Here is a 27,007-nt window from a genome sequence, read left to right as displayed (position 1 = left end):
GTCTGGTAGCAGGATTTAGTGAGCCATTTCCAATGTTTACTGATCATATAACAATTGTCTAAACAACTATTTTCATTTTTTGTCGCTTCTACATTCTCTGAGCAATTCAGCCCAGTTCCATTAATATCATCAACCTTTTCAACGTACCTAATGCCATTTTCTTTCTCCTCAATTTATTGGAATAGATCCAATAAATATACAGGTGGATCAAAAGTAAGAATGCACTTATAAAAATAATAAAACCGTAATAAACTGTTTATGAAGAAGTTCATTCATTATGTTACTAATTTCACCAATATAATACTGTTTACCTATGTTTGCCCCTCCCGTATATATCAAACAATTTATAAAATCTTCTTGCACGTTGTCGGAAATAAGAACACTGATTGATTACAAAGGCTACAATGAAAACCAATGTTAATAAATACAATTCCACACTTTTTTTATCACCTTTTCACAGCACCCAATAATGCAGAATAAATGTTATGCATACAAATATTAATGACGTGGTAGACATTCATTATTTTCTCAAGTATGTTGTGATTAGACTTTTCTTGCAGCTCTGTTCTGTTGGTGGAATCTCTGAGTCTCATTCACAAAGTCCCCCGGTGTCAGACGGTCCAAATCGTCACTGGCTCTGCCACTCCTGAGAATATGATAACTTGGAAAAATATATATCATGCCAGTATATTGTTTAAATTAATGGCAACTTATATAACATGTAACTATGTACTTAATTTATTAAAATAACAATAGGATCACATTGATAAATATGGCTCAGATGAAAAACAACAAATCGTAAGCACTGTATTTTCACGACCATAAGGCGCACCCAAAAGTCCAGAATTTCCTCCAAAATGGGTAGGGCGCCTTATGGTCATGAAAATACGGTATTGTTGGCTGCATAAATGTAGAGAAATGAAAATTAATTAACGTTAGCCAAGTCCTTTTCATCGGATCAAGACTGTCACTGTTCTTAAGACATGAAAGATTTTGTTGCTTAACAATAGAAAAAAAACTAATATTTTAAAAACCAATGTTGAAACGTGTTGAAAAATAAAATACAGGCCCATATAGAGGTGCCTTCTGCAATTTTACTCTTCAAATTGTAAATAGCAAATGACGTGACAAATTTTAAATGTAATTTTTTTTTACTGTTCTGTGTGTGTGAAATTTTAGCTGTTACCTCTTCTTTCTGTTTCTGAATGGCTTTCGACCGATGCTTCTGCCAAGCAGGTGCAATTACGTCTCCCTCCTTTTCATGCAAAGCGCTGTCTTTGGGGAACACAAACTGGCTCACGCCATCCTCCCGCCGGTTCAAACAAAAGACAGCAATGCTTTGTGATAGCATAATCCAAGTGGACCAAAAGAATTAAATGCGAGCACACTCACAGCCAGCAAGTCACAGATGAGGCTCGATTATGTCATATTCGCCTTCTTCTCGATTTCTCTGTGGCGCCGGCCCAACCCGGAAGAGTTTCAAACCGTAACGCTAAATCCATTAAACACTCGCTTAATGTGTAGAAATTTGAGAAAACGTTCATTGCGACATGGATATTTATTGCTTACTACAACATAATGTATAAAAATCATGTCCCACACACTTTAACCAACATACTGTTGAAAAGAAGGTTAGATCAATACAATTCCACATCGCGGAAAAGCTCACGTGTTGAATTATTTCATCATGCCCCCACAGTTTCCACTGCTCCCAACCTTTATTGAGCATATCCTGCCACAGCTACCACCACGCGGGACTTACTTGCCAAAGCGCAGGCCTCCTGCGTGCATGTGGCTCTGGACCGTCTGCCAACGTCCAGCCCTGCTGCCCCCAGTCAGCATGCTTCGAATGCTGTCACTGCGACTGGGCCCTGCCCCAGCCCCAGAGCAAGCACCGACCCCGCCGTCACTGGCCCCCGGCGAGGGTCCAGCTCCGCCCTGCCCACTCTTATCCACAGCCCCACTGAGACGGGACAAACACCGGGGAAGGATCAAGAGAGGATACGAACGAAGACGTAAGACGGACGAACGGCATAAGGACAAAGTTGGAGAGCATTAAGTGTTACCTCTGAGGTTATCCAAGGCAAAATGCAGCCAAGTGTTCAACAAGCAAGAAAAACCCGTCTGTTCATTAGGCAACCTGTCTTTGAAGATGCATCATTTTCATCTATGGGCACTTAGAAGTAGTAGCAATTATGGTTGCAAAAAAATGATTGATAATGGCTGTATATTTTCATTGTTGACAATTCATCAAGACAGTTTGTTGCGCTTCACTAAAACACCTGCAGTGAACGTCATTTGTATCACTGTGAATCAGGCACAATGGGGGTAGCATCATCAAAATTTTATGAGCGCAGATGCATTCGAGGACACCAAATAAGAACAGTCAACACCACAATTCATGATTAAAAAAAATTAATAAATAAAAAGTGCCGATATTAGAAGAGCTGATGTAAAATGTTTTCTGGAAAAAAAAAGCTCCTATGAAGAGCAGTGACCTCCCACCAAAGTTGAGCCACAAATTTAAGGAGACAGGACATCAGCACAGAGACCTTCCACACAGTGAAGACATACCACATGACGAAACCAGGACATCCTTTGTGACAACATTTAGACAACAAGTGCAGACTGAGGGTAAAGTAAGAAGACTGCAGGTATTCATGACAACAGCACATTTGGCCCAACTATGTCCTGCGTTCTTGTCCTAAAATGCTAATATTAAAGTAATTGTATCGATAAACCATCTTCTCACCAGAATTGCACTTAAAAAAAAGAAAAAAAAAAGAAAATGCTTATATGCGCAGTATGTCTGCCATTTTGTAGATTACTGTATTTTGCAATCATTTATTTTTTTTTCAGGATTGCTTTAATAAATTTATTCAACATCACTGCTGCTGCTGCACCTTCAAGTGATTGAAGGCTTTAACGTTTTACAATTTTGAACAGGAATGGCATTTTCCATCATTGGCCTTCTCTTAGAAGTCAGGAATTAATCTGGCATATTTTTAAATTTTCAACTATGCTTTCTTTTCAGGAATGTCCGTGAATTACTATCACACAATATAAACTACATTCGAAAAAAAAAAATACCAATGCTGTTAATTTAGAGCAGCTGGTTTAACCCTTTCACAGCTTGTTTAATATATGCGAGCACTCTACCATGCATGCGTTCATCATAGCTAAGAGTGTTTTATCCTATTCACCCCTTATCATTATGGATAATTTCATAGTCGTGAGATGTATAAGGTGGATCTAACTGATTATGACGTACATGACCGTGAAGGTAAGATTTAGGCTCTTTTTATGATTTAGAGGAAATAGTGGTTCAGCTACCGTATCGCCTTAGAAGTTGACATTTGATTTAAAATGCATGAACAGTTATTTGAGTCTGAGAATGGCAGCTTATTCCCAATTTGATAGCACTCCTGGTCCTTTGAATCTGGTGTGTGGGAGGAGGGAGACATCTAAAGCAGGCTGGGATAGGGGTTTTCAACGATTGAACAGAGGGAGACAAAGTGAGAAGGGCAAGATTGGACATGATGCGACGCAACCACAAAACAACAATTTTGACAAAATTTGCACGGAGACCACCCCATGCAAAATAACGTGGAAAAGTTAATTCAGAAGTCATCCCAACACAGCCACACACCAATATTTACATTTAAAAACAATGATTTAATGAAGAGTTAAACAGATGTCAGAGTTGTTAAAATTTTGTGATTTATTCTGGGAGGGTCCCCCATGTTAACGCTTCACCAGAAGCAGGTGAAAGGTAATGCAGGCCTAATGAGACAGGCGTTGCTCTAACGAATGGGGCAATCTAATTGACCACCTTGTATGCAAAGGTTCATTCTAGACTTGATGACCACTTTAAAACAATACAATTTTGACATTCCAATTAGATAATGCCGTTTTTAATTTCTACCAAATTATGAGTGAGTCCTGAAATTCGAAGCAATATTGAGGAAAGTCAGTGCGCATCCTTATCAGGAGATGCATGTGCATACTAAACACCACCGCGCTGTGGACATGCATGAATGGAAAACATGAGGCTTACGGAGATGGGAGCAGACTTGTGGTATGTGCACCAGCATGAATACAAGTTGAGATGTTCTATCCCGTTTTTTAAGTAATCAAATATACAAATTCCATGAAAAGCATAAAGTACATTGGTGGTGACACAAATTCACCATGCTCCTTTTCCATCCATGTCCACCAAGATCGACATATTGTACCTCAAGAGCACTGACTGAGACTCACTTGGGTGTGAGGCGAGGGTCTCCATAGGGAGCGTAGGGAGACATGTTTAAGAGAAACTCCTTCGGTGGGTAGGAGCTCCACCTCTGTTGCACATTGCTGCTGTCATTGTTATTCCAAAAGTCTCTGTCGAGATCACTGCAGTCAGAGAGTGTTAAATAGGACAGTTAAAAAAAGACAACACACGGCAAATTGTGATTAAGTCAACAAAGTCTCAAAACTGACAACACGTTTTTTTCCTTGAATTTGTACACATATAGTCAGATATGAAAACGATGCAATCCATTATTCACCAGTTTAAATGTGAAAGAAATACAGGCTTGTTTTACCAGTTAGTATGCTAAAAGATTAGCTTTGTACTCAGTGTTACACGCAGCGCCGTAAATCATTTCCACGTGTCCCCATCTACAAATTCCCTGCCACCTACTTGATGGCTTTATTTTCCCCTCGACCTCTCACAGACTCTGGAGAATTGGCAGCTTCCACCCCGGGCTTATTCCTCTTCCCCTGTGCACAGAAAAGGTACAGAATAATGAGGAATGCTTCGGATGATATACGAAATGTACTGTATTGTCAAAGGGCCACTTGTGTGCGTTGAGTAGTTTTATTAGTTAAAAACATTCCTAGGGTCATTTACACAATAGAAATCAAATAGAAAACAATTTTATTGCAGGTCATGAATGTAGTGGCAATCATCTTATTCTTTGGTAAAATATTACCACACTCATTAATTTTTAACAAGGATATATCATTAAAGGAACAATGGAAAAATTCGATGGAGGTAGGTGGCCTTGTGTGCAGGAAGTATGAGGAGGAGTCCATGCAGGGACATTCAAAATGTACTGAAGGAAAAAAATAAACAAATATCCCCCAAGGCAGTGGCATACAACACAAATATACCCCAAAAAATACTTAAAATTTTATTTGGGGTTACCCGTTAAAAAATGTAGTTTGTAATATTAAAGTGATGTACATTAAATACTTGTAATTACTCTAGGATAAATCCGATACAGAATCTGCTTAAAAATTCAAACAAACAAACCAACAAAAAAAATGTTTTAGGAAAACAAGGACACATTTTGATATTTTTATTGACATTATAGCAAAAACACTCAGCCAGGTGTATGAACAAGTAAGCAAAAGGGAATTTTCTGTTACATAAAATGCAAACCAATGTTGTTTTACTCTCCTAAACTGTAACCACACTAACCAATATGTTTGTTCATGTTTTACCTGAACCAGTTTTCATTTCCCACCCTTTAAGGGACACTTAATTGAGGTGAAGATTGACATCTACCATATTTTCTGGATTATAAACCGCACCTGCATATAACCCACAGCAACCATAAGCCGCAGTTTTCTATGTTGAAAAAATTTAGGTGTTTTTGTACTGTGGATGCACATAAAGGTACCTTAACAGTTCTTAAAACAGTGCCTTTTAACACGGCAACAACTTTGCTAATTAAAACAGAACAGACCCAAGAAAATAAATAAATCAAGATTTATTGAGCGTATTTTCTGAACTATAGAGGGCCCCAGCATATCGAAATGATGCCAATTTTTTTCATGGCCGTGGCCTACTCTTTTTTTTTTTTCCATCTCAGTCTGTCAACGTCATTGAGGCAAGGAGACAAGCATGGCAATATTGTTCTGTTGTCACCTAGTGGCTTAAATTGGTGACCAATAGCCACTAGAATTCATATGCACACCTCCACACATCCATTAGTTAAGAGTGGGCAATCAAGGACTCGACCGCGCCATCTCTCTGCCTTCATTATAAATATAATTCTGCAAAACAATGCAAATTTTTAAGAAATTCTCATACTCAGAATCTGATTTCACATTTTTGCTGTAACTGTAACAGAATGCAGTTACATTTTTTTTGTGCCCTGAATATGAAACGTCGTTACATGTATGACAAAACAAGCCTGAAAATAAATGTCAGCTACACATAAGGAAGACCTCAAAGCTACTGAAATGTGGCAATGAGTGGAAGTTAGGAGCTCCTAATAGAAGAGCCAGGGGCAGCCCAGAGGCAGCAGGACCATGACTGACAAGAGGTGTAACTGATCATGAGACAGCGTGAGACCTCCAGCACATAATCGGGAGACATACACGCAATAACACGCATAGAATGCTGACCAAAATCACATTACTTTCAAAACTAAATAAAGATAAAAGAAGGTGTAACTGCAATTAAAAAAAAAACAAAAAACAAAAAGTATAACATCTGAGAACGAATTCCCTACATAGGCTGTGTAATTCAGAATTCAACCCGTTTTCAGGAAGTCACACAGTAATCCACAGTTTCAGTTTGTGACGCACTAAAACTCCTAAACACGTCAAACACAAGGCCTGAAGGGCGGATCCGGCCGACCTTATCATTTATGTGGCCCAAAACGCATATAAAGTGTGTCAACTGCATGGTTTTTGCTAAATGTATTTTTTTTTGCATTTTGGCAGAAATTTTTCAGTAGTTATTCACTTTACCTGTCAAGCGTGTCATCATTCACACCGCTTCTCCTGTACAGGGTCGCGGGAGGGTGCTGGAGCCTATCCCAGCTGGCAATGGGCAAAAGGCGAACTGCACCCTGAACTGGTCGCCAGCCAGTTGACACCGTCACCGAGCGGGGACCGATCCCACGCTGCCCGCACACAAGTCAGGCGAGTGTACCACTACACCATCAGTGACTCTCACTATAGCTGTTTTTACTTTATTTTACTTTCAGCAAATCCCTGTGTTTAATATGGCGCTCCAATTGACTGGCCACTAATTGTGATCTCTTACTTTACAGCCTGCAGCCAAAGAGAGACAACTGGGTCGTCTTTAGCCACGAGCCTGTGTGCAGTGTAGGGTCCCCTCCCCGTTACCTTAACAATGCACATTACAGGTCAAACTAGTAACTGAATCAGAATATTTGTGTATTTTCTGCACTGCCAATTTGAAATAATGTCTTGTTGTGCAAAAAAGGAATATAAATTTGGATAGGATATGTGTATAGATTTTTAAAAATCTAAATCATCAGTTAATCGAAAAATTAATTAACGCACTAATCAAATATGAATGTAATCATTGGTGGGCATTTTTTTTTTTTTTTTCATCTTTCCCACAGTCATCAAGGGGAAGCCATTTTGAATACATGGACAACATCTAGATGGCCATAACAATGGGAAAAAAATCCCGGTCAAACTCTTCCAGGACGGTTTGAAGATGTGGGAGACAAAACTACTTTACATTCAAGGGTAATAACTTGGACATTGAAAACTTGTCGTTTTTAGTTCTGTATTTTGTGACGCCAGTCTTGGAAATATTCTGTCAGAACCTCGTATGTATCGATTGAGTCGGTTAAGTCAGTAATGTGCCAGCTGCCGCTTTTCCCTTGAAAAATTCTCAGAGAAGTTTCCTCCGAGCGGGTTTATCACATCAAACAGCAGACTGTTATTGATGAAGATTTAATTCCACAAATACTTAGGATGGAAGTCGTGCAAATTCTCAATGCATACTGTATATGTCAACTCTAATACAGAATTAACGTTGTGGATTCTGTGGTTGTGACAGCTATTGACCTGACATTTTATGAACATTTTATAAAGCCCACTTTGAAGGTGTTAAATGTAATGTTCTTCTTAGCTGAGTTATTCAGACACTCTGCTCTTGCATAATTATTTTCTCATTTCAAACTCAACAAGGTCAAAGAGCAGGCCATCAATATAGTATTTTTTGGAGAAAAAAAATCATTAATACTGTATGTATAAACTGTACATAGGCTGTTTAGATGATGATGCATAACTCTAAAATTGCTTGACCTATCCTGTTAACTACAGATGAAGATTCAGAGTACAAAAATATGGAAAAACTTATACAAACTTTTAAATTAATCACAATTAATGTTTGGGCACAGCCATGAAACTATAAGTGTGAAAACATCCTAGACAACAAAAGTTCATCTCTCAGAGTATCACGTTGAATTGGATCTTCCAACCGCATCAAAATAACACCCACGTGGACCTAATTGGATTTCGCAGTGCTTTGCATTTAAATGAGAATTGTTGACTTCTATGTTTCCACTTGTAATATTAAAGTTTTCTTTAATATTGTATCTTCCTTCCTGTAGTGGTTTGATGACTCTTCTAGGGAGCTTAGAGCCAACCAAACATATCACCAACCACCCTGCTGTTCATCATTTGCTATCCTGAAAGCTGCTGACCCGCACTGCACTTGTTTCTGATCAATCAAACCTCACCTAACACAGCTGAAACAAAACTTCTCTGATTTTGAATAATGTGTCTTTGTTCTTCCTGGAGTGGTATTTACAGTTATCTTTTCTATATCTCATTTAGTCATATTTGGAAATGTTGATTTGGATAATAGACATGTGGTAGAGGATTCTCATTTCTTTTTTAATATATTAGCTGTAACAATCTAACTCATGACCTTCTTTAATGCAAAAAACTTTGCTTGTTTGAGCATACCATTTATCTTCAAGACCTAGTTGGCATAAAATGGCAAATCAAGACACAAGAAAAATAATTACACACAATATAAATAATTAAGCATGAATAACATTAGGTATATTTGAGAAAATAATAGTTTTCCAGAAGTTAGACTCTGCCAAGCGACAACCCTGGAAGTGTGACGATATTCCACGGGATTTATGGCAGAGCTCACATGGAGAGTGTATTAGGCCAGTCAGAAATTGACTCGGAAAGCGAAATCTCAAATGTATCTGCGGGGATCCAAGTATTTGAATAGTTGGAGGAAGAGGAGCTTGTTGATATTCAGACATGTACGAACCAGATGCTCAGGAGAGATCGACAATATTGTGCCTAAACGATTGGACACAGAGTGGAGACTCGACTGATTGAAGCTGGATGAATGTTACGTTATGTAGCGTTACGGCGTTCATCTTGTCTTCTTTTTTAAGACGGAGTGCAGATTTGATCAAGTCGGGGAGCCTTAATTTGAAGGTTCTTCGACCTGATCAGCTCAATGTCTTTCATATCTATCGTGATCCCTCGACTGCTCAGAAAACTGATCGCTTGCTGCTCAACTGAGTCAAATCGATTGGGTGCAGCAACCCGGGCACAGTTAGTATTGCTTCCGGTCTGCTACACGGGCTTCACGAGCAAGAAATGTTTCCATCCTTTTAATCCTTTTGTAGTTTCAGTTGCTTTACTTCTTTGACCAATTCATTTCCTGGTTCAAAGAAATATTTCTTATCTCCTCCGTAATAGTACAAAGGGATTTCATCATCTCCTCCAACCCCACCTCGATATCGGCCATGTTCGGACCCAGACTTGTGTTAGAGGAATGGCAGCGTGAAGAACCGGTCTGCTCAGTCCTTGTTCTCAAATTCTAATAACGACTAACCAATAATGTCGTGCAAACAGTTTAGTCCGTTTCTGGCAGCTCTGCTTCGTACAGAAACAAACACCCTCTGCAACAGGTGCACGCTTGGCAGTTAGTGTGAGCTAGCATGCAGTTGTTATGCACCACTGCTAGTAAATTGAAGCACCACGTACCAAAGTTGCAGTTATGGTCTCCTTTCTTACTGAAGGTCCTTTATGCAGTAAGGTGTAGGCTAGAGTTTTATCAAATGTATTTTCTCATTTTAATCCATGTAGGTGCTGTCCAAGTAGGTGCTCTAACGCTCCTGCAAAGACATTCTTCACATCTGCAATCGGCATAGATGCATAGTTTAAGATAATGGCCGTGTTTCACTGAATGTCAATTCATGATGAATTCTATGTTGTGAACTTCATTGTTTTATGCATGGGTTTTGACATTCCCCCAGATACTGCAGGTCTCTCAATATTTCCACAAATACAATATTATGTGAAGCAAAAAAACAACTTGTAAATAATGCATGCTTGTGCATCAATAGCATTTGATCTCAATGGTCATCAACGTGTCAGAATTTACAGCTTTCAGGCTACATACATGTTTCTATTCTGATTGACTGATTGATTGACCGAACATATAAACGCATAACAATATAAAAACAAAAATTGGAAGAAATTAAGAGAAAGCAAATCATCAGTAGATGTCATAGTTCCACTTGGTTTACATGTTCAAAGGGAGTACGAAGAAATACAACACTTATCTACTCCTAACCCTTAGCTTACATATTAAATAATTAAGTAATTACACTGGTAGATCATTTATATACAAAGAATTAAACAATAGTAGAAAATAAACTTCTGTACCAGCTTCATATAACTAAAAGTGTTTGTTAATGTTGTTCGAATTTATACTTGATTTATATAATTTTGTAGCGCTATACTTTTAAACCTTCTTTTGAACACCACAAGTGATTCACAGCTTATTATTATTACCATAATTATTCCATAGATTAACACTCTCAACGGAGACACACATTATCTTGATATTAGTTCTTATCTTTAATTTTTCAGTCACTTGTGCCCCTTTTGACAGCAATTCTCTTATTCGAGCATCCATTGCAATTGCTTCTGTCTACTAGTGACTGTAATCCACTTTGACACATCGACACAGAGATTGGAACAGCAACAGAAGAATAATGTCAGAAGTCGGAAGTGAGTAAACACGCGGAATATATTTCCAGAAGTAAAAGGCGTACGATTCAGTGCAGCTCATCTATCATTAAACGATCAAATAATTGTCAGAGAAAGCTGTGGAGGGTGGAGAAAGTTCAATGTTTAGGGCATGTGGCAAACGGGAGGTTGGGCAAAAATAAAATTGCACAAGATAAAAGTGATAGAATTGGATAACACTCCTGGATTTCATCAAAATCCACATAAAAGACAAAAAGAAAAGCATGGATGCAGCACGATCTGAAATAGGGAGATTGACTGAGGCCGTGCATCCCTCTGAAATATTCTCATAAGGAACCTGATGCCATCATGGTTGCCACACAACTGACTGTTAGTTATAACAGCTTTAGCCTTGCGTTTAAGAAATATGACATGGAGTAAATTCTCTCTGCCCGCAGCTCAATATCAGACAGAATTTGATATGAAACTTCGGGTAGGAACCAAGTCACAAATTTAATTTATAATTGCCTATACACTGGAAACATAAGCTTATATGCCACAAACTCTGATCCTGAAACAGTTTAATATCACGTCAAAGGCATTCTTAAAGATACATTTGATTTTGATACATATATTCTTTAAATCACCATAACTGCAAGTATACGTGCACGTGTTTAAGAGCCTCTTAAAGGTAGCCCCTTGCTGTCATACAAACCTTATTTTTGCGCATTTATTGTCATAGTGGTTAAAACTGTCATAGCGAACTGACACTAGTATATGATAAATACGATCTGAGAAAAGAAATCGGCCATCTACGGACCCATGTTGTGCCTCGAATTAGATTTAAGAACCAACCATACCTTAGGAAAAACAACCAATCAGTGACAGAGGGTGGAACTTATATATAATTGCACATTCACTTTGCTGAAACGATTTTGGAATATCCATGTCTGGAGGGAAAAAAAAACCCCCAACAATTTCAGTTTGCCAACATCTGGGCATACAGCCAGAAAACAAGCAATAAAAAGAAGGAATCAGATACCAGAAAACAAAAAAGGGTTAATATAATGTATCTGTTGCCTTTAGAGGTGGAGAGAGCTACGGCAGCTGTGAGGATTCACAAGTAATACACAACAAGTTTCTACGTTTCTGCTTGACTGTTAAGTTTATCATCTATTTCTGATTTTCAATTGACTGCTTATTCCCGCCCCCCAAAAAAATAAAATAAAATAAAATAAAAATCTAACTTGAAACCAGTAACATTTAGTACCACAATTCATTGCAAATAAGTGATGCTGCGAACGTAGCAGTGATGGCTAACATGGGCTTGTTTCCAGTGCTTATGCAAATTCCTTAATTGCAAAATCAAGAGAGACGGATAAAGCTTCCGGGAAGTAATTGCATAACTAGCTGTATTCAGCACTGGTTGGTAAAACGCATTCACCGATGTATCAGGTAATTAAAGATTTCATCCATCCAACCATGCATTAGCTGTACTGCTTCTCCTCACAAGGGTCGCGTGGGTGCTGGAGCCGTAGGCGGGGACACCCTGAACTGGTTGCCAGCCAATTGCAAGGTACACATAGACGAACACCCATTCGTGCTCACACCTAGGGGCAATTTAGAGTGTCCAATCAACTTGTCATGCATGTTTTTGGAATGTGGAAGGAAACCGGAGTACCCGGAGGAAACCCATGCAAACAAGCAAAATCCACACAGGAAGGAGGGAGCCGGAATCGATCCCACAACCTCTGCACTGTGAGGCCATCGTGCTTAATTAAAGATTTAAAAAAATAAATCAATCTGCATGACCTCTCCCTTTGCAAATATCTTTAGATGTTATAACGTGGTGATACACTGCTACTAAAGTGAAGCGGCCAGTATATATATTTTCATATATATTTTTCATGGGTACATTTTGCGGTTGCAGCATTTAATCAAGATGAAACTTGAACTAAACCAAAACCTGACTGTTATAGGCCTTGATCTACTGTGATACGTCAGCCACTACTTTAATAATACATTTTTCCTTAACGATGTTATCGCAAGATGGTGAGTATAGATGATCAAGTCTCTCACCTGCTGCCTTTTCATTTTCTGTCATCTTTCTCTTACTTTTATCGTCCATATACACTGCTGTATTTAATAATCAGTGAGTCAAGTCATCATTCCATCATTATTTCAGGTGGGCCAAGGCAATCTGTCGGTGGTGGTGGCTTTGAGGACATACTATTCGTGCAAGCAGACATGAGTTAAAAAAAACAAACAAACAAATGAAAACATTGTTGTATACCTTTAGGCCACACCAACCGCAATGACCTTGCTTTCATTTCACCATTCACCATATTGTGTGTGTGTTTTTGTGCGTGTGCGTGTAACATAGCAATTACGTTCTTGACGCTAATTGGCTGTCGTCGATGATGATGGGCTGGGCCAGCCTGAAATAATGACAGAGTGATATTGACGGATTGACGTGCCCACCACGATTTATAATATTTTTTGTTGATATCATTATTTTCTGTGTGTATAGTAATGTTAGTCTGACAATTTTTTAGCCTTTTTTTTTTAACATTCTGTAGGACTTTATTCCTGATGCATGTTTGTTAAAATATACTATTCTGTACTATTTTTTTTATGATTATTATTTTTAAGGTCTTCATCGAGACACTCTTCTTTGTAAACTTCGTCAGTAGTCTGTTGCTTCCCCTGGTCAGGAGCAACCTTCGCTATAGGTGACCTCAACGTTGCATCGAGACATTTTTAGAATTTGAGCGACCAATTCGCCAAGTACTTCCAGGTGACCTGTTTGGACAGTAAAGGAAACTTCCTAAAATCCAGAGAGGCTTCAGATGTGGACATGGGTGGGCAGGGCAGCTGACTTTGGGCAAGAGCGAAAGTACACCACTGATTGTTAGCCAGTCAATCGTCGTACACATACAGTATAAACAATCCTTAACACTCATAACTAAGGAGAAGTTCGAGTTTCTTAATTAATTTAACTTGCATTTGATGGTAGGGAGATAGTCAGGGAGATTATCAGAGTGAGCGTTTAGTTGGAATAGGATCCCAGGACCTCTGGACTTTAAAGCAATACCCTTTAATTAATCAAGCTACTTTCAAAATGAAATTATATTTACAATAATAATACTTGTGTGATTTTATTGGAATAAAACAACGATTTAGTCGTTTATATATTTTACCTTTGGAGGGGAAATAAACAGAAAAGACAACATATTTATGCTGAAGACAAAAAAAAAAAAAGAAAAGATGGAAATGCACCGGGCATCATGGAAGCATAAAAAAAACACAAAATTGGTGACACTTTGACAAGGACATGGAGAAATAGGGCAAATGAAAACAAGACTATTTTGAATGAAATACTGACAGAGATAACATACGGCTAAGCACAGATAAACAATGAGTTTACAAAGATAGTGATAGTTCCCCATTGTGGGACTAATAAAGGACATCTTATCTTATCTTGCCATTAAAAGGGCCACATCATGCTAAATCAGCTTACTTGAGCCTTTAAGCATTTGAAAAGGCTAATTTTTCACCCAAAACACCCTCAAAGTGATCTTTACCTCCATTCACTCATCTCTGTGGTGTCCTGCTCATTCAGCCCCCGTAAGCAACCGCTCGGTCCAATCCAAGAAAAAGACCTCATTTTTAGACGTAAAGGAGCCACCCCAGTACCGCCCCTCTAGATTAAACACACGCCCACTTTTTTCACATAGCCAAAAAGGAAACATTTTCATGATTACATTGGTGCTGGGGAGAAACTCCTTTCATACGCCGAGTCCCCTTCATTTGAATGAGAGGTTTTCGGCCGGTGAAGAGGAGCATCGCCGTTTCTCTGGTCAGACAATTGTGACTCTCGCCTTGGGGATGGATGAATGACAGTAAGCGCTCATTCTGAATGAATGAATGGCCGTGAGCTTTGCATTTCGCTTGTGAAATCACAGTTACGCTACTTCACCCATGGTACATACGAAATTGTAAATATGCTTCAATGTTGATGTCAAACACAATATATTGTATTTACTGTAAGCTTAAACCTGTAAATTGAGTTCTTGGTCTCCATGTGAAAGCTTCTCCTCCTGTGCATTTGATGGGCTGTCCTTTGCGACATGGCCCCATCATGCAAAGCCAATTCATATTTTAGTGGCTGAGACGTGCCATGTGAACTTAACACGCTTCGAGCGTTGCTATCAGGGCCGCTTCCATCCCGCCGCGCGCCTGTTGTAAAGTCAACGGAGGCCGTGCGGTGTGGTGCCGGGCCAAGTGGAGTGGTGTGTGGCGTGGGGCTGTTTGGGGGTCATGAAAAGCGGCACTAGTCTGCCTCGTGTTAACGGTTCATTACCGTTTCGTGGGCGGTGACTCAGATAGGTGCAACAAGCTTTAGGACGACGTCATGAAAGGGTTTTAGTGAACCAAGTGTCCTACTTCCGGGTGAGAAAAATAGCCACTAAAATAATTAATATTCATGCTTTGGCCCCTCTAAGAAGTAGGAGGTTGCATATGTTATCTTATATTTACAGTGGAAATGAAACTGTTGACAGACACAAGACTGAGTTTTTGCGACGCACACGTGAGCAGCCTTTCAAGCTCATGACAAAGGCACGTTTTCCAATTTATTTCAGCAGTGAATCTTTTCGGCAAAGGTCCCTCCGCATGGCACATCTTGCCTTTGAAATGTTTTGCGTTGTCTGGTTACCCCACTCTGGGTACTTTTGATTTGTTTTTACATTAACCATTTTAATCGTGAGGGCCGAGTTATACATGTTTTTACGAGCCCTTAGTTATGTTTTCCTAAAATTCTGCCAAGAAATGCGATGGTTGAATACAATATTGACATTCATCCCACATTTACTCCACTTGCTGATGAAGTTCTTTCAAGTGAATCATGACGCGTCCATCCAGTTTATTTATCTGAAGGAAGCAGAAGCCAATCCCGGTTGACTTAAGTTAGGCACGCAAGCAATTTTAGATGTTTTTTTCCCCTAACTATTATTACTACACTGCACAGGTAAATTGCCTTCCACAGAAAGTCAAAGTGAACAATTTACCGCTAAGTGCTCACACTGTGAAGACCAATTTCGAGCTATGAGTTGACTGCTCTCACAGTAGTATTGAGTTGGTGTTCCACCTCATTCTTTCATTCCTGTGGCAGTAATATTCTCTCCAATCTGCTGGAAACTATAGATGAAATTGTGGAGAAAATGAAGACAGGTCAGGCAATTTAACAAAAAAATCTTTACTAATCGTCAGATGGAAGGAGTACTGGTCTGCATGGAATCAAATATTGTCTCCGTAGTTGTCAATGTGACTGGAAATGTTTGTTTTATATGTCCTTGCGACAAACTGGCACCAACTGTTGCCAAAGTCAACTGCGATTGGATAGGCAATGGATGGATGGATATTAACTGACGACGATTATCGGAGCTGTGCCCTTTTGGACATTCCTGAAAAAAATTAAAAAAATAAATTTGCAAAACCAACAAATCACTACTGTGCCTTAATGTTGATTAAAAGCAACGATACATACTACAATGTAGATGGTGACACTGGAGTTTTCCCGCTTTCACGTCTATTAACTTCAAATGTATATTCTCTTACTGTGTTTTGCTCACCCTGTTCTTGTTAAGAGTGGGCCTTCTTTCGTAATAAGTGCAAAAATAATAATTAAACGGAAAAAAACGGGTGACCAAGCTCTTGCGCAATACACTTAAATCTCAAGTCATGTACTGAATGTCAGCAATTGAAAATCGCAGCTTTTGTGACTTTTCAGGCTCATTTTTACAAATTCAAATCTTGTGCAGTTGTTCCAAACTGTAAAAAACTCCTCTAACGTAAAAATCAAAGCATAACATAAATATCTGGTCTTTTAAAGCGGTATGTTGACTTTATGTATCCCCGGTTTATAGCACACAAAGTAAATATGATGTGATGAGGATCGAACTGTATAGGTAGAATCACATTTGCTCCAGCAGCCGAGCCAATTGCTCCGAGTGATTGTTATTAGCATATGAATCATAAATATAGCACTGGAGGCATGAGGAAAGCAGCCACTACACACAAAGCTTGTGGCCCACAAAGCGCAGATTACAGAGCGCAGTAAAGTTTTCAATTGTGCTTGCTGTCAGGGACAAATATGCAAACCTTTCTTTGGCTCCAGAGCCTTGTACTCTGCATGAACAACATGAAGTAAACACTCACTGAACACATTGTGTCCAAGGTCACAGAGTCATGGAAACAAATGTGTGACTGCCCACGTGAGTGCAGTTCACTTTCTATGGCCAAATGTTACGGGCTACAACATGGCAGGCCACAAAATGTGAAATATATTTGTCATTAAAGCCATCTGTTTGTCCTGTAGTACTTTTAGATTTCCCCACCAACCAAAGTATAAAAGAAAAAGATATGTCTTTGGAATTTGCATCACGACTGGGAAAGAAACAGGTTGCGCAAGATGACATACGCTCAGGTTTACCAAGATTTTTTAAACTGCGAGCTACTTCCTGCATATTAATTAACACCGAGGACAAACAGTTTAATATGTGCTTCTGAAATAAATTTGCTTAAATTCACTTCAATTCTGTTATTCGTTCATTCTATCTTCAATAACGCTTATCATCACTAGAGTTGCAGGTGGGCTACAGACTATTACAGATGACTTCAGGCAAAAGAAAGGCAGGGTACACCCTGGATTGGTCGCCAGCTAATCAAAAGACCATCCATTCTCACAGGTTTTAGAGTTTTCACTCATGTTAATAAACGGTAATCAACATTTTTTCTAATAAGGTAGAAAAAGTAATTATTCATATGCAATTATTTCTTTCCATAAATAATAGGTGAAAAACAAGGATGACAAAAGTGTGAGGTGGGCATGACTTAGAGCCAATGGGAACGGTCATGTCAGCACATGTAGTTGCAGCTGTATTTAGCCATCAATATGCACAAATCCACGCCTCAAGCTTTTTTTCTCCCCCAAACAATGCCGAGTATACAAAGTTATCCACTAGCGTCCCAGAACCTCGATCAGCCTCTCATTGTTACGTGAGGCAAATTCACAGACGATGTCCACCAGACAACATTTGCAGCCTTTTGAAACCAGTTTACATGTTGGGGAGACGCAGAGAAGTGATGGTGGGATTTGTTCGGCAAACAAACAACAAAGAGGGTCCTAATGCAGAGATAGCTTTATTTATGGCACTCGTTCCTTATTCTCATTAAACTCAACTTAAGATGCTTATTTTCACTCAACTATATATATATATATATATTTATATATATATATATATATATATATTGTATCCTCTATCGTTGCTTGTACAAAGCCGCATACTGCTACACACACACACACACACACACAATACTTCTGTATTTGTCTCTCACTGCACACATGCGCACTACAAACTGATATGGCTGTCAATATTCGTATGCGTGTGGACTCAGGACACTTTTATTGGTAATGTTCATTATATTGTCTCCATAGGGTGTATAAAAAGCATGTTTAGAATTTACTCCCACTCCAATCACCACTTCTCTCAGGAAATGGGTGCATTACCGTGCTACCAATAGAGTTTTAAAAAAAAAAAGACAATTGCATTTTAACTTGACCACCCCAGGCGGGCCAAGTAAACTGGAATAAATGTATCTGTGGTTGCTGTTGTAGTGTTGCTGGTCTAGAGGGAAGCCAAAAATAGTCCATGTTGAATATGTTCAAATGGTCTGTCAAGAGTGACAAATTATGTGAAAGCAGTATTTTTTCATATTGGCGGTCCATTGAGGTGAAGTGGCTGTACTAAATGACATTTTGAAAACACTGCATTGTAACATCTTCCAAGGTCCATGGGAGATGATAAACACTAAACTAATGTTTACTTACAGCAAAGCATTAGCAGGGAGACAGGGTAATCAAGCCAGCCACCACAACGGTTGCTCATAGGCTTCTATACATCGCACGGCGAGTGTCAACATCAAAACAAAAGCAAATCAGGTAATATTGTACGTGGACATGAATGCCTTCCTTTGCTTTTTATTTTGAATTTGGCCTTCAGAAGCAATTGTGGCGGCTAACTTGACTTCGAATTGAAGCCTGACCGCTGACTGACGGAGCTGCAATTTGCTTAATATGCAAATGCACAGTGACTGGCTCGAACCTGGTACGCAATCGAATGTTTCCAGTGCGCATGAGCGGCTGTGCACCGCTTCTGCGCACCCCTGTTTGCAAGGGAGAGAAAATGTGTGTAACCAGCATCAGCAGGGACCTGTGTGAGCGAGTGTGATATCTTGTTCCAATTGTTTCGAATCATTTAGTGCAGAAAGAAGTTTGCACACTTATACTTGAAGTGTTTACCAGCCCGTGTCTCAATCACACATGGTGTAGTGGTACACTCGCCTGACTTGTGTGCCCTGCGACTGGCTGGTGACTAGTTCAGGGTGTAGTGAGCCTTTCACCCGTAGTCAGCTGGGATAGGCTCCAGCACCCCCTCACAACCATGTACACGATAAACGGTGTAGATGATGACACGTGACACAACATCTGGCAAATATCTCTGCGAGAGGCCAGTAGCAAATGTTGCTATGCTAAGAAATGACCCAGACATATGGATAACCAGAGATGAAAGGATTTTCTTTTTTGTCATACGTGACAAGCATCACTCCTTCTTGTGGCTGGCTCTAAGTCAGCCTTAACTTCATTCAGTATCCACAAAATTGCTTCCCGAATAAACAATATGTTGAAAAAAAACATGGTTGACATTTCAAAAAATGTTTACATAAGCAGAAACATTTGCTCTGGTATGTATGCTCTCATAGCGGATTGTGGATTGGAATGAGTGACATAGCAACTGACAGAAATAAACACAGTTACTTACCAGTTTACGCTGACACCACGTGCAGACACCACAAAGAGCGACCAGCCAAAGGGCACATACTAGAAATGCCAAAGACACCAGGAATACACTGAGAGACACTGAACCTAAGTGGGGGGCACACAAAGAGAAGAACGTGACTTGAGGTTCCAGTTAAAACATCTTTGGATTGAGTTCTTGCTTTTGTGTTGGCTTGAGGAACTAACAGACTTGTCCATATGATAGGAACACATAGTTGCACTTGGGAGCAAAGCCCGATGATGCTCTGGCCTGGTTTTCGTCTCTATTCATCATCATCCGATAGTTGTTATCGGCGAGACCGAGAAGTGTTAAAAAGCAAGAGAACTGTTTCATGCTCATGTTCTGTGTAATGTATAAATAGACAATGTGCACATGTCAGGAAGAGATCATATCAAGGACCACAAGCCATGCAATTACTCGCTTCCGTTTTCTCTGGCAGATACTCTCTGTTGTAAAGCCTTTAGCAACTTGGTTGCCGCCTTGATGGATGAAAACCTCTTCTATATTTCTTTCAATTAGAGACACTGGACACTGCAAACAGTGAGCTCACGGGTGTCAGATTCTTACCACTTGCAAAATTAATCAAACCACTGAGTCACTGTTTTATCCCCTCCATTTTTTTTCCTAAGCCCACTTGTGCATCATGAACACTCATGAATGTTTTAAGCCGAATTGAGACACTAGATTTAGGCAAACATTTTTAACAAAATTATAGCACACTCCACTTTTTTAATACATATTTCATCTCCACCCTTTACTTGCATCAAACATGCTTTCCAGTGCAGTACATTCAATCTTACATTTAGGCATTCGTCCACATGCCCATGGTGGTGGGTATACATGCACTCGAGAAGCAGCTGGTGTTTGAATGAGGAAACACCCAATTACTTCAAGCAACTTTAATTGTGCCTTACGCAATCTTAATTTAGATTATTCACTTAAAGAGAACACTGTAGTGTCCTAAACTTTGCCATGGAAATCTAGACACATTCCCACACATTTTTATTACAAATATTGGTGTACTAGCGCACCCTTTACATTAGTGACAATTACAGCAAGCCTTCATTTAAAGAATGTCATCAAAGAAATTTGACAAACCATTAAATAGAATTTTAATAGTATTATTTGTATTCTAGTATTTTTATTTTTTTCTACTTGTTAAACATTTGACAGCAACTGCCCTAGAGTGACCTTTTTACAACATTGTATTTTTCTATGATTACTCAGCAACTTCTTGTATAGCTGCTTATGGTTGGCCCGCAAGAAATTTGACTCCTAGTCTTTTATCAGGGTTACATTATAGTTTTGTTTTTTTGGGTTTTGTGCAGCTAGTACTATTATAAAATAGTGGTCACTGCTTGTCCTCAATCAGGTCACAGATGGGGTGGAGCCTATCCCATCTGACTTGGGCGAGAGGTGGGGTACACCCTGGAACAGTCGCCAGGCAATCGCTGGGCGCACACTGTCGATGGATTACGCGATGAAAGCCCTCGCAAGCACAGGCAGACCATGCCAACTCCACAGAAAGACCAGAGTGGAGATTCAAACCCTGAACCTCAAAACGGTGAGCCAGATGTGCTGACCACGAGTCCAATGCCGTGTTGCCCACATAATATACGCAGTAAATAAATTGATATTTGGAATACTGTGATGCTTGGTGCCATGTTTATGGGGTATTTATTTGAGATACCTGCTTCCTCACACTCACAGAAACAGTAAACACTTAAAGAGTTTTCAAAATGTGAACCTATGAAATACAAACACATAAACCTTTCCGTCCATCCATTCATCCATTTTCTGAACTGCTTATCCTCACTAAGGTCGCTGGAGCTTATCAAAGCTGTCTTCGGGCGGTATTGACTGTTGAAAGTGACTCCTCCTTTAAGTGACTGATACATCTCACGTTGAAAGTCAAACAAAAACAAAAAATGCTACCCCTTGCATATCTATCAGTATATTGCTTAACATCAGGACACGTTTCTTGGTTGATATCTCATTTAGATCAGTGAAGCATAAGAAGTGGAGTACGTAGTGGTAATTAATATTCAAGGCCAGAGTTTTTTTTTTTCTCCCTTCAGTTTGGCAGCAGAGATTACAGTTGTAAAATCAAATGCCTTTTCTCAATTCAACGCTTGATTCATTAGCAATCAGTTTATAATGTGCAGATTAAATAAATTGACTGAATATGTCCTTCTACTATTTATAACCCAAGAGATTCTTCTCCAATGTAAAAATCTTTTTTGAAGTGCGGGAAAACATCAGCAGGGCTCATAAGACCCACCAAGTAGTGTGGTTTGGTTCAGTATTTGCAGTCAAGACCACGGAAAGCAGGGGTGTCAAACCCATCAGCAAGTTCTGCAGGGGCCTAATAACTATTTTGATGATTTGAATCCGGTATGTTGCAGGAGGAGACCTCACACAAAACACGCACAGGAAAGCGGCCCTCGACAACCGGTGTTTGAGACCCCTGATGCAAACTGAGACCAGTCGGTCTATTTTCATAGAAAGACACCTCTTCATTTTCATGCCGAGCAGGCACGATAGCAGGATTTTTTTTCTCTCCCGGGGCTAAGGGGCTGCTTGACCGAAATGTCGGGGGGGCGAAAATAAAAATCGATTTATGATTTCACTTACTTGAGAGCCTCTCTCGTTTTTTCACATAAAAGTATGACCACACCATCAGCATACATATGGAAGCGTGGAACTGCCTTTGTGGAGGAAACATTTTTGACTAGAAAATGTAGGCTAAATTCTAAAAGCACAGGCTTATTTCCCATAATGCCACGGAGTATTGACTTGCGCATGGTTTTGGCATTTATTCTACGTTCTGGCTTATCTAAAGCCAACAGTCACAAACTTTGGTTTTAAACTGGTCAGTGATTTTAAATTAAATCGGAAAATCAGTGTTGTTGTTCAATTGTTCAATTTAGGCAGCTGGCTAAATTGAAGTCCTTTTTTTCCCAGCAGTACAGAAATCCATGCCTTTGTTACGTCCAGGCTAGATTACTGTAATGCAATTTACTTTGGAGTCAGCCAGTCCCCCCCTCAAGCGCTTCCAACTGGTCCAAAATGCTGCTGCTCGCTTTTTAACTGGAGCTTAGAAGGCGGATCATATAACCCAATCTTGGCCTCTTTTCACTGGTTCCCAGTACACTTCAGAGTTCGCTTCATGATACTTCTCTTCGTCTTCAAATCTTTAAATGGCCTCGTCCCAGTGTACCTCTCTGAGCGCACCTGCACCGCTGCCTCAGGTCTGTTGACCAAATGCTGATGGAGGTACCGAGGACTAAGCGCAGCCTCAGGGAGATCGCAACTTTTCTGTTGCCGGTCCGCCCCTATGGAATGAGCTTCCATTAAATGTTAGGCAAGCCCGCTCTCAGTCCACTTTTAAAACGCGTTTAAAGACACATTTTTATTCTTTAGCTTTTGACTCTTCTGCCATCTATTGCATGTGTTTTAATTTGTCTTCTAATTTCTCGCTAATTTATACAAAGGCATACGGAAAGCGCTTTGTTATAGCTCCAGCTGTTGTGAAATGTGCTATATTAATGAAGTTGTATTGTATTGCACGTTTAATCAATACATTCACACACACTTGCAAAAACTTTCAAATGTCTTTGCTTGCAAACATGGATGCGCGATCGGGGTACAAGTCAGTCTCCAATTGCCAATGTAACGTGTATGACCTTCAAAATCATCCATGAAGGGAGCTCTTGCAGTTTACCTGTATAAATGCTCCTTACGGGCACAAACCTCATGCACGGACATCAGTGAGTCAATTTCTGCTTCTACAATGTGAAGCACTGGGTGCACTTTGCATGCCCTGATTTTAAATGAATGAGGGGAACTGGCTGTGTTCTATCCCACAGCATTCTCTCACGTTCACTGAAAAGCTTTGTTCTTTTTGAACAAATCGTTCAAGAATGACCCAACACTAGAGCAGCATGTGACCGCCGCATTGTCTCATGCGGCACCTGTGTGACCGGTCTGCAACCCATTTCGCACACATCTCCAAAATTTACTTTGCACATAGAAATCTGGACACTACCATTTCTTGTGATTAGTCCATTTAGTCACATGCTGTATTGTATTGTACAGAGCTATCCTCGGGTAGGTTCCTCACTAAAGATTGAACGACTTTCATTTAGTGGTTGCATATACCACGTATGCCGACATCAATTTCGCAATACATCATCTGGTCATCTAGCGCCGATTGCTCTAGAGGCAATGCTGCAAGCTTTTTATGACTGCCACATTGTTCTTTATTCCGCAAAGCAATAACCAGAAGGGGCCATCAATGATGTAGCGCAGGTGGAAGTAGGCTGACCGGGTTATGTTACTGATATACTAACGGAAAGATAGTGTACTGGTTGGTATGACACCCAGTCGCTTGACCTGCGAGGAAGGGGAAATTAGGGGGTGGCCAATGGACATGGGAAAACTGTTAACTTTGGATAATATAGATCAGGCATCACCAAATGGCGGACCGCGGTCTGGATCCGGACCCGGACCGCGCGATGGTTCGGACCGGACCCATGACCGCTCTACGATTAATTTTTTTCAGGGCGCATTCGCAAACGTTGGCGCTGCAATTCTAGTTAATACGGAAAAGGCGTCACTGATTTAAGCCAATCAAACCTTTTGTTTACGATCCACTGCCAATTGCGCAGCAGACCGGAAGAGAGTGCTGCTGACAGTATGCCTTGCTAAAAAGTTAACAAGGTCGATGCGTGTTGTTTTAAATGAATGGACGGAGAAATTTAGTTTCGTTCTGGCTGCAGCCAATTCAAAACCAGTGTGCATCATATGCTCCGAAAACGTCGCAACATTGCGAAGCGCCACTACGAAACAAAGCACCGCCCTTTTTTGCAAAGTTATCCGCTGAAGTTTGAGGTGAGCACACGCAAAAACATCGAACTTCGAGTGCAGTATAAGAGATTTTTACATTTTCGTTTACAGCCCAGCGGCATGCAAACGAATGTTCACTAAAAGTATCATGGATTTTGAGGAAACATAAAAAAACATTCAAGTGATGGGGAAGTTGTGAAGGAGTGCTTAAATACGGTTGCACAAACATTATTTAAAGGAAAACACAAAGGCCAGATGTGTGAAATAATCTACCAAATCCCAATGGCCCTGACTCCGTTCCAACCCAGAATTAAGTCACTGGCAGGGCATTCACAAACTCATTTTTCTCATTAAGAGAAGTTAAAAAAATATTAGAAAGAAAAGGTGGTGTCAAAGCTCATTTTGAATTAGTTTTTCATGACGACAGCCATTTTTATTGATTGTGTACTGAAAATGTTGACCTGTTTTACTTGAATAATTAGGCTTTCCGTTTTTTTTAGGGTGATAACTCTTTGATTTGAGAAAAAAAAGGTTAAAGATGTTAACGCAATGCTTAGCACTTGATATATTTCTGCAGGAGATATTTGACTGTTTTTTTTCTGGAAGTGGCAAACTTAAGTTCCTGGAGCCACATTTTCTTGAATGTGAAATACACGCCTTATATTTGTTTGACTGGCAAAGGTGTTAAATGTGAACATTGCTAAATATTTAGTATATAAGTGCGCTCTGTTGAAAATGACTAAATATTGAAACTAAAAATGTAAACATAGGCTAGACATTAAGGAAAGTTGGACTTTGTTCGGACCTTTTAATTGGAAGAAATTTTAGTCGTGGACCTCTGTGACTTTTAATTGAATACCTCTGATATAGATTATGTAACAAAAAGAAGAAGTACAGTTTTGTTGCTGTTAAGCTTCATAAAGTTATAAGGGAAGCAGGCATTGAGTTTCAATAAAACTGGAAGTGAGGAAGGAGGGAGGGAGTGAAATGTAGGAGAAATAGAGGTGGGTGTCATCTGCAAAGCAATGAAAAAAGATATTACATTTTTGGAAAGTGGTGCCAAGGGGAAAGAGTAAGATAATACATAATAGGGGGCTCCTGACAGAGCCTTGAGGCACACCTGAGGTGACTGGGTGGGACTTGGAAAGAATTTTAGCTGGGTGAATTGAGTCGTGGTCTTTCAGGTATAAATGGAACCAACCCAGGGCGGTGTGGGTAATACCAATGGATGAGAGTCTATTGAGGAGGAGGGTGTGTGAGGTGGTGATAAAGGCCGCACTCATGTCAAGGATGAGAATGTAAAGTGAGCCGCAGTCAGTTGCAGTGAGGAGATCAGAATTAATTTCTAGCAGGTGTTTCACAGATGTGAAGGGCACGGAAACCAGACTGAAAAGGCTCGCAAAGTTTATTGCAGGTAGATGAGAATGGAGTTGAGTGGCGATTACTATTTCAAGGACTTGAAATGAATGATAGATTGGAGATAGGGCCAAGGTGATTGTAGTTGTTGGGGTTTGTACCAGCTTTCTTCAGAATGGGAGTGACAACTGTAGTTTTGAACAATTATCATTCAATGCCAGTGGAGAGAGAATATTGAAAAATGGCAGAGATAAAAGGAAGTAGTGAGGAAAGGTAGGATTTGACAAAGGTTGTAGGGAGAGGATCAAGCAGGCAGGTGGAGGGCTTGGATTTGTGGACGAGTTCTGGAAGGTCTGAGAAATTGGGGTGTGCAAAAGTAGTGAGAGACTGGCAGGTGGGTATCTCTGCTGGCGCGCCCGTCTCCCAGTACCTCGGTCGCTCTCACAAGAGATGCCACAGACTTTGCATTGGGAGAAGTGTGTGGGCAGTGGAGTGGGGGCCACAGTTCACAACAGAACATTGGACAGCAGTTGCTGAGGGTTTGGGGGTCACTTCACGTACCACCCGCAAGGCAAAGGGCTCTGTGAGCGGATTCATTGTTCCATGAAAGCAACTGGGTTGACCATCTCCCATGGGTCATGCTTGATCTCAGATCTGTTCCCAAGAAGGACTTCCAGACCTCACCTGCTGAGCTGGTTTCCAGCCAGCTATTGCGTGTTCCGGTAGACTTCCGCCAAAATTCTGTAGCCACGTGGTGTGCTGCTTTTCATCGTGCTGTTCGCTGGGGGATTGCTGACGATCTTGTTCTCATTCCAACATCTCACCACGGCCTTCCCCACCAGAGTTGCCATCAGCCAAGTATGTCTTGGTCCACTACGACAGTCATTGCACCCTGTTCCAGCCCCACTATGAGGGGCCTTTTTGGGTGGTGGAGGCAGGGACTGAGAGCTTTGTGTTGGACAATGAATCAGGATGAACTGCCTCAAGCCTGTTCATGTTGCCCTGCCATCACGGCAGGGGCGTCCCCACTCTGCAGTCTCTGGCCCAAACTCGACTCCGAACTCACCACTGAACCCCACTCCTGCTAAGCACTGCCATTTTAGCTGCTCATGCCAACCTCCTCACCGTTGACG

At 40.3% G+C, this 27,007-nt stretch overlaps 1 protein-coding gene across 1 annotated transcript in view; it reads right to left on the bottom strand.

Moving 5' to 3' along the window:
• Positions 1 to 27,007, bottom strand: part of syt7b (synaptotagmin VIIb) — a 106,453-nt gene that overhangs the window by 42,686 nt on the left and 36,760 nt on the right. The window contains exons 3-6 of the mRNA XM_088296957.1: positions 19,653 to 19,756; positions 4,685 to 4,764; positions 4,261 to 4,395; positions 1,763 to 1,963 (exon numbers count right to left, since the gene is read on the bottom strand). Coding sequence (XP_088153083.1) covers positions 1,763 to 1,963; positions 4,261 to 4,395; positions 4,685 to 4,764; positions 19,653 to 19,756 — 520 coding nt within the window. The remainder of the gene's footprint in view (positions 1 to 1,762; positions 1,964 to 4,260; positions 4,396 to 4,684; positions 4,765 to 19,652; positions 19,757 to 27,007) is intronic.

Source organism: Idiotropiscis lumnitzeri, chromosome 5 (genome assembly GCF_059441095.1).
Source record: "Idiotropiscis lumnitzeri isolate Australia: NSW breed Sydney's pygmy pipehorse chromosome 5, RoL_Ilum_1.0, whole genome shotgun sequence".
Taxonomy (NCBI): domain Eukaryota; kingdom Metazoa; phylum Chordata; class Actinopteri; order Syngnathiformes; family Syngnathidae; genus Idiotropiscis; species Idiotropiscis lumnitzeri.
Note: the sequence above shows the minus strand (reverse complement) of the source record. Positions and strands in the feature narration are given on the sequence as shown.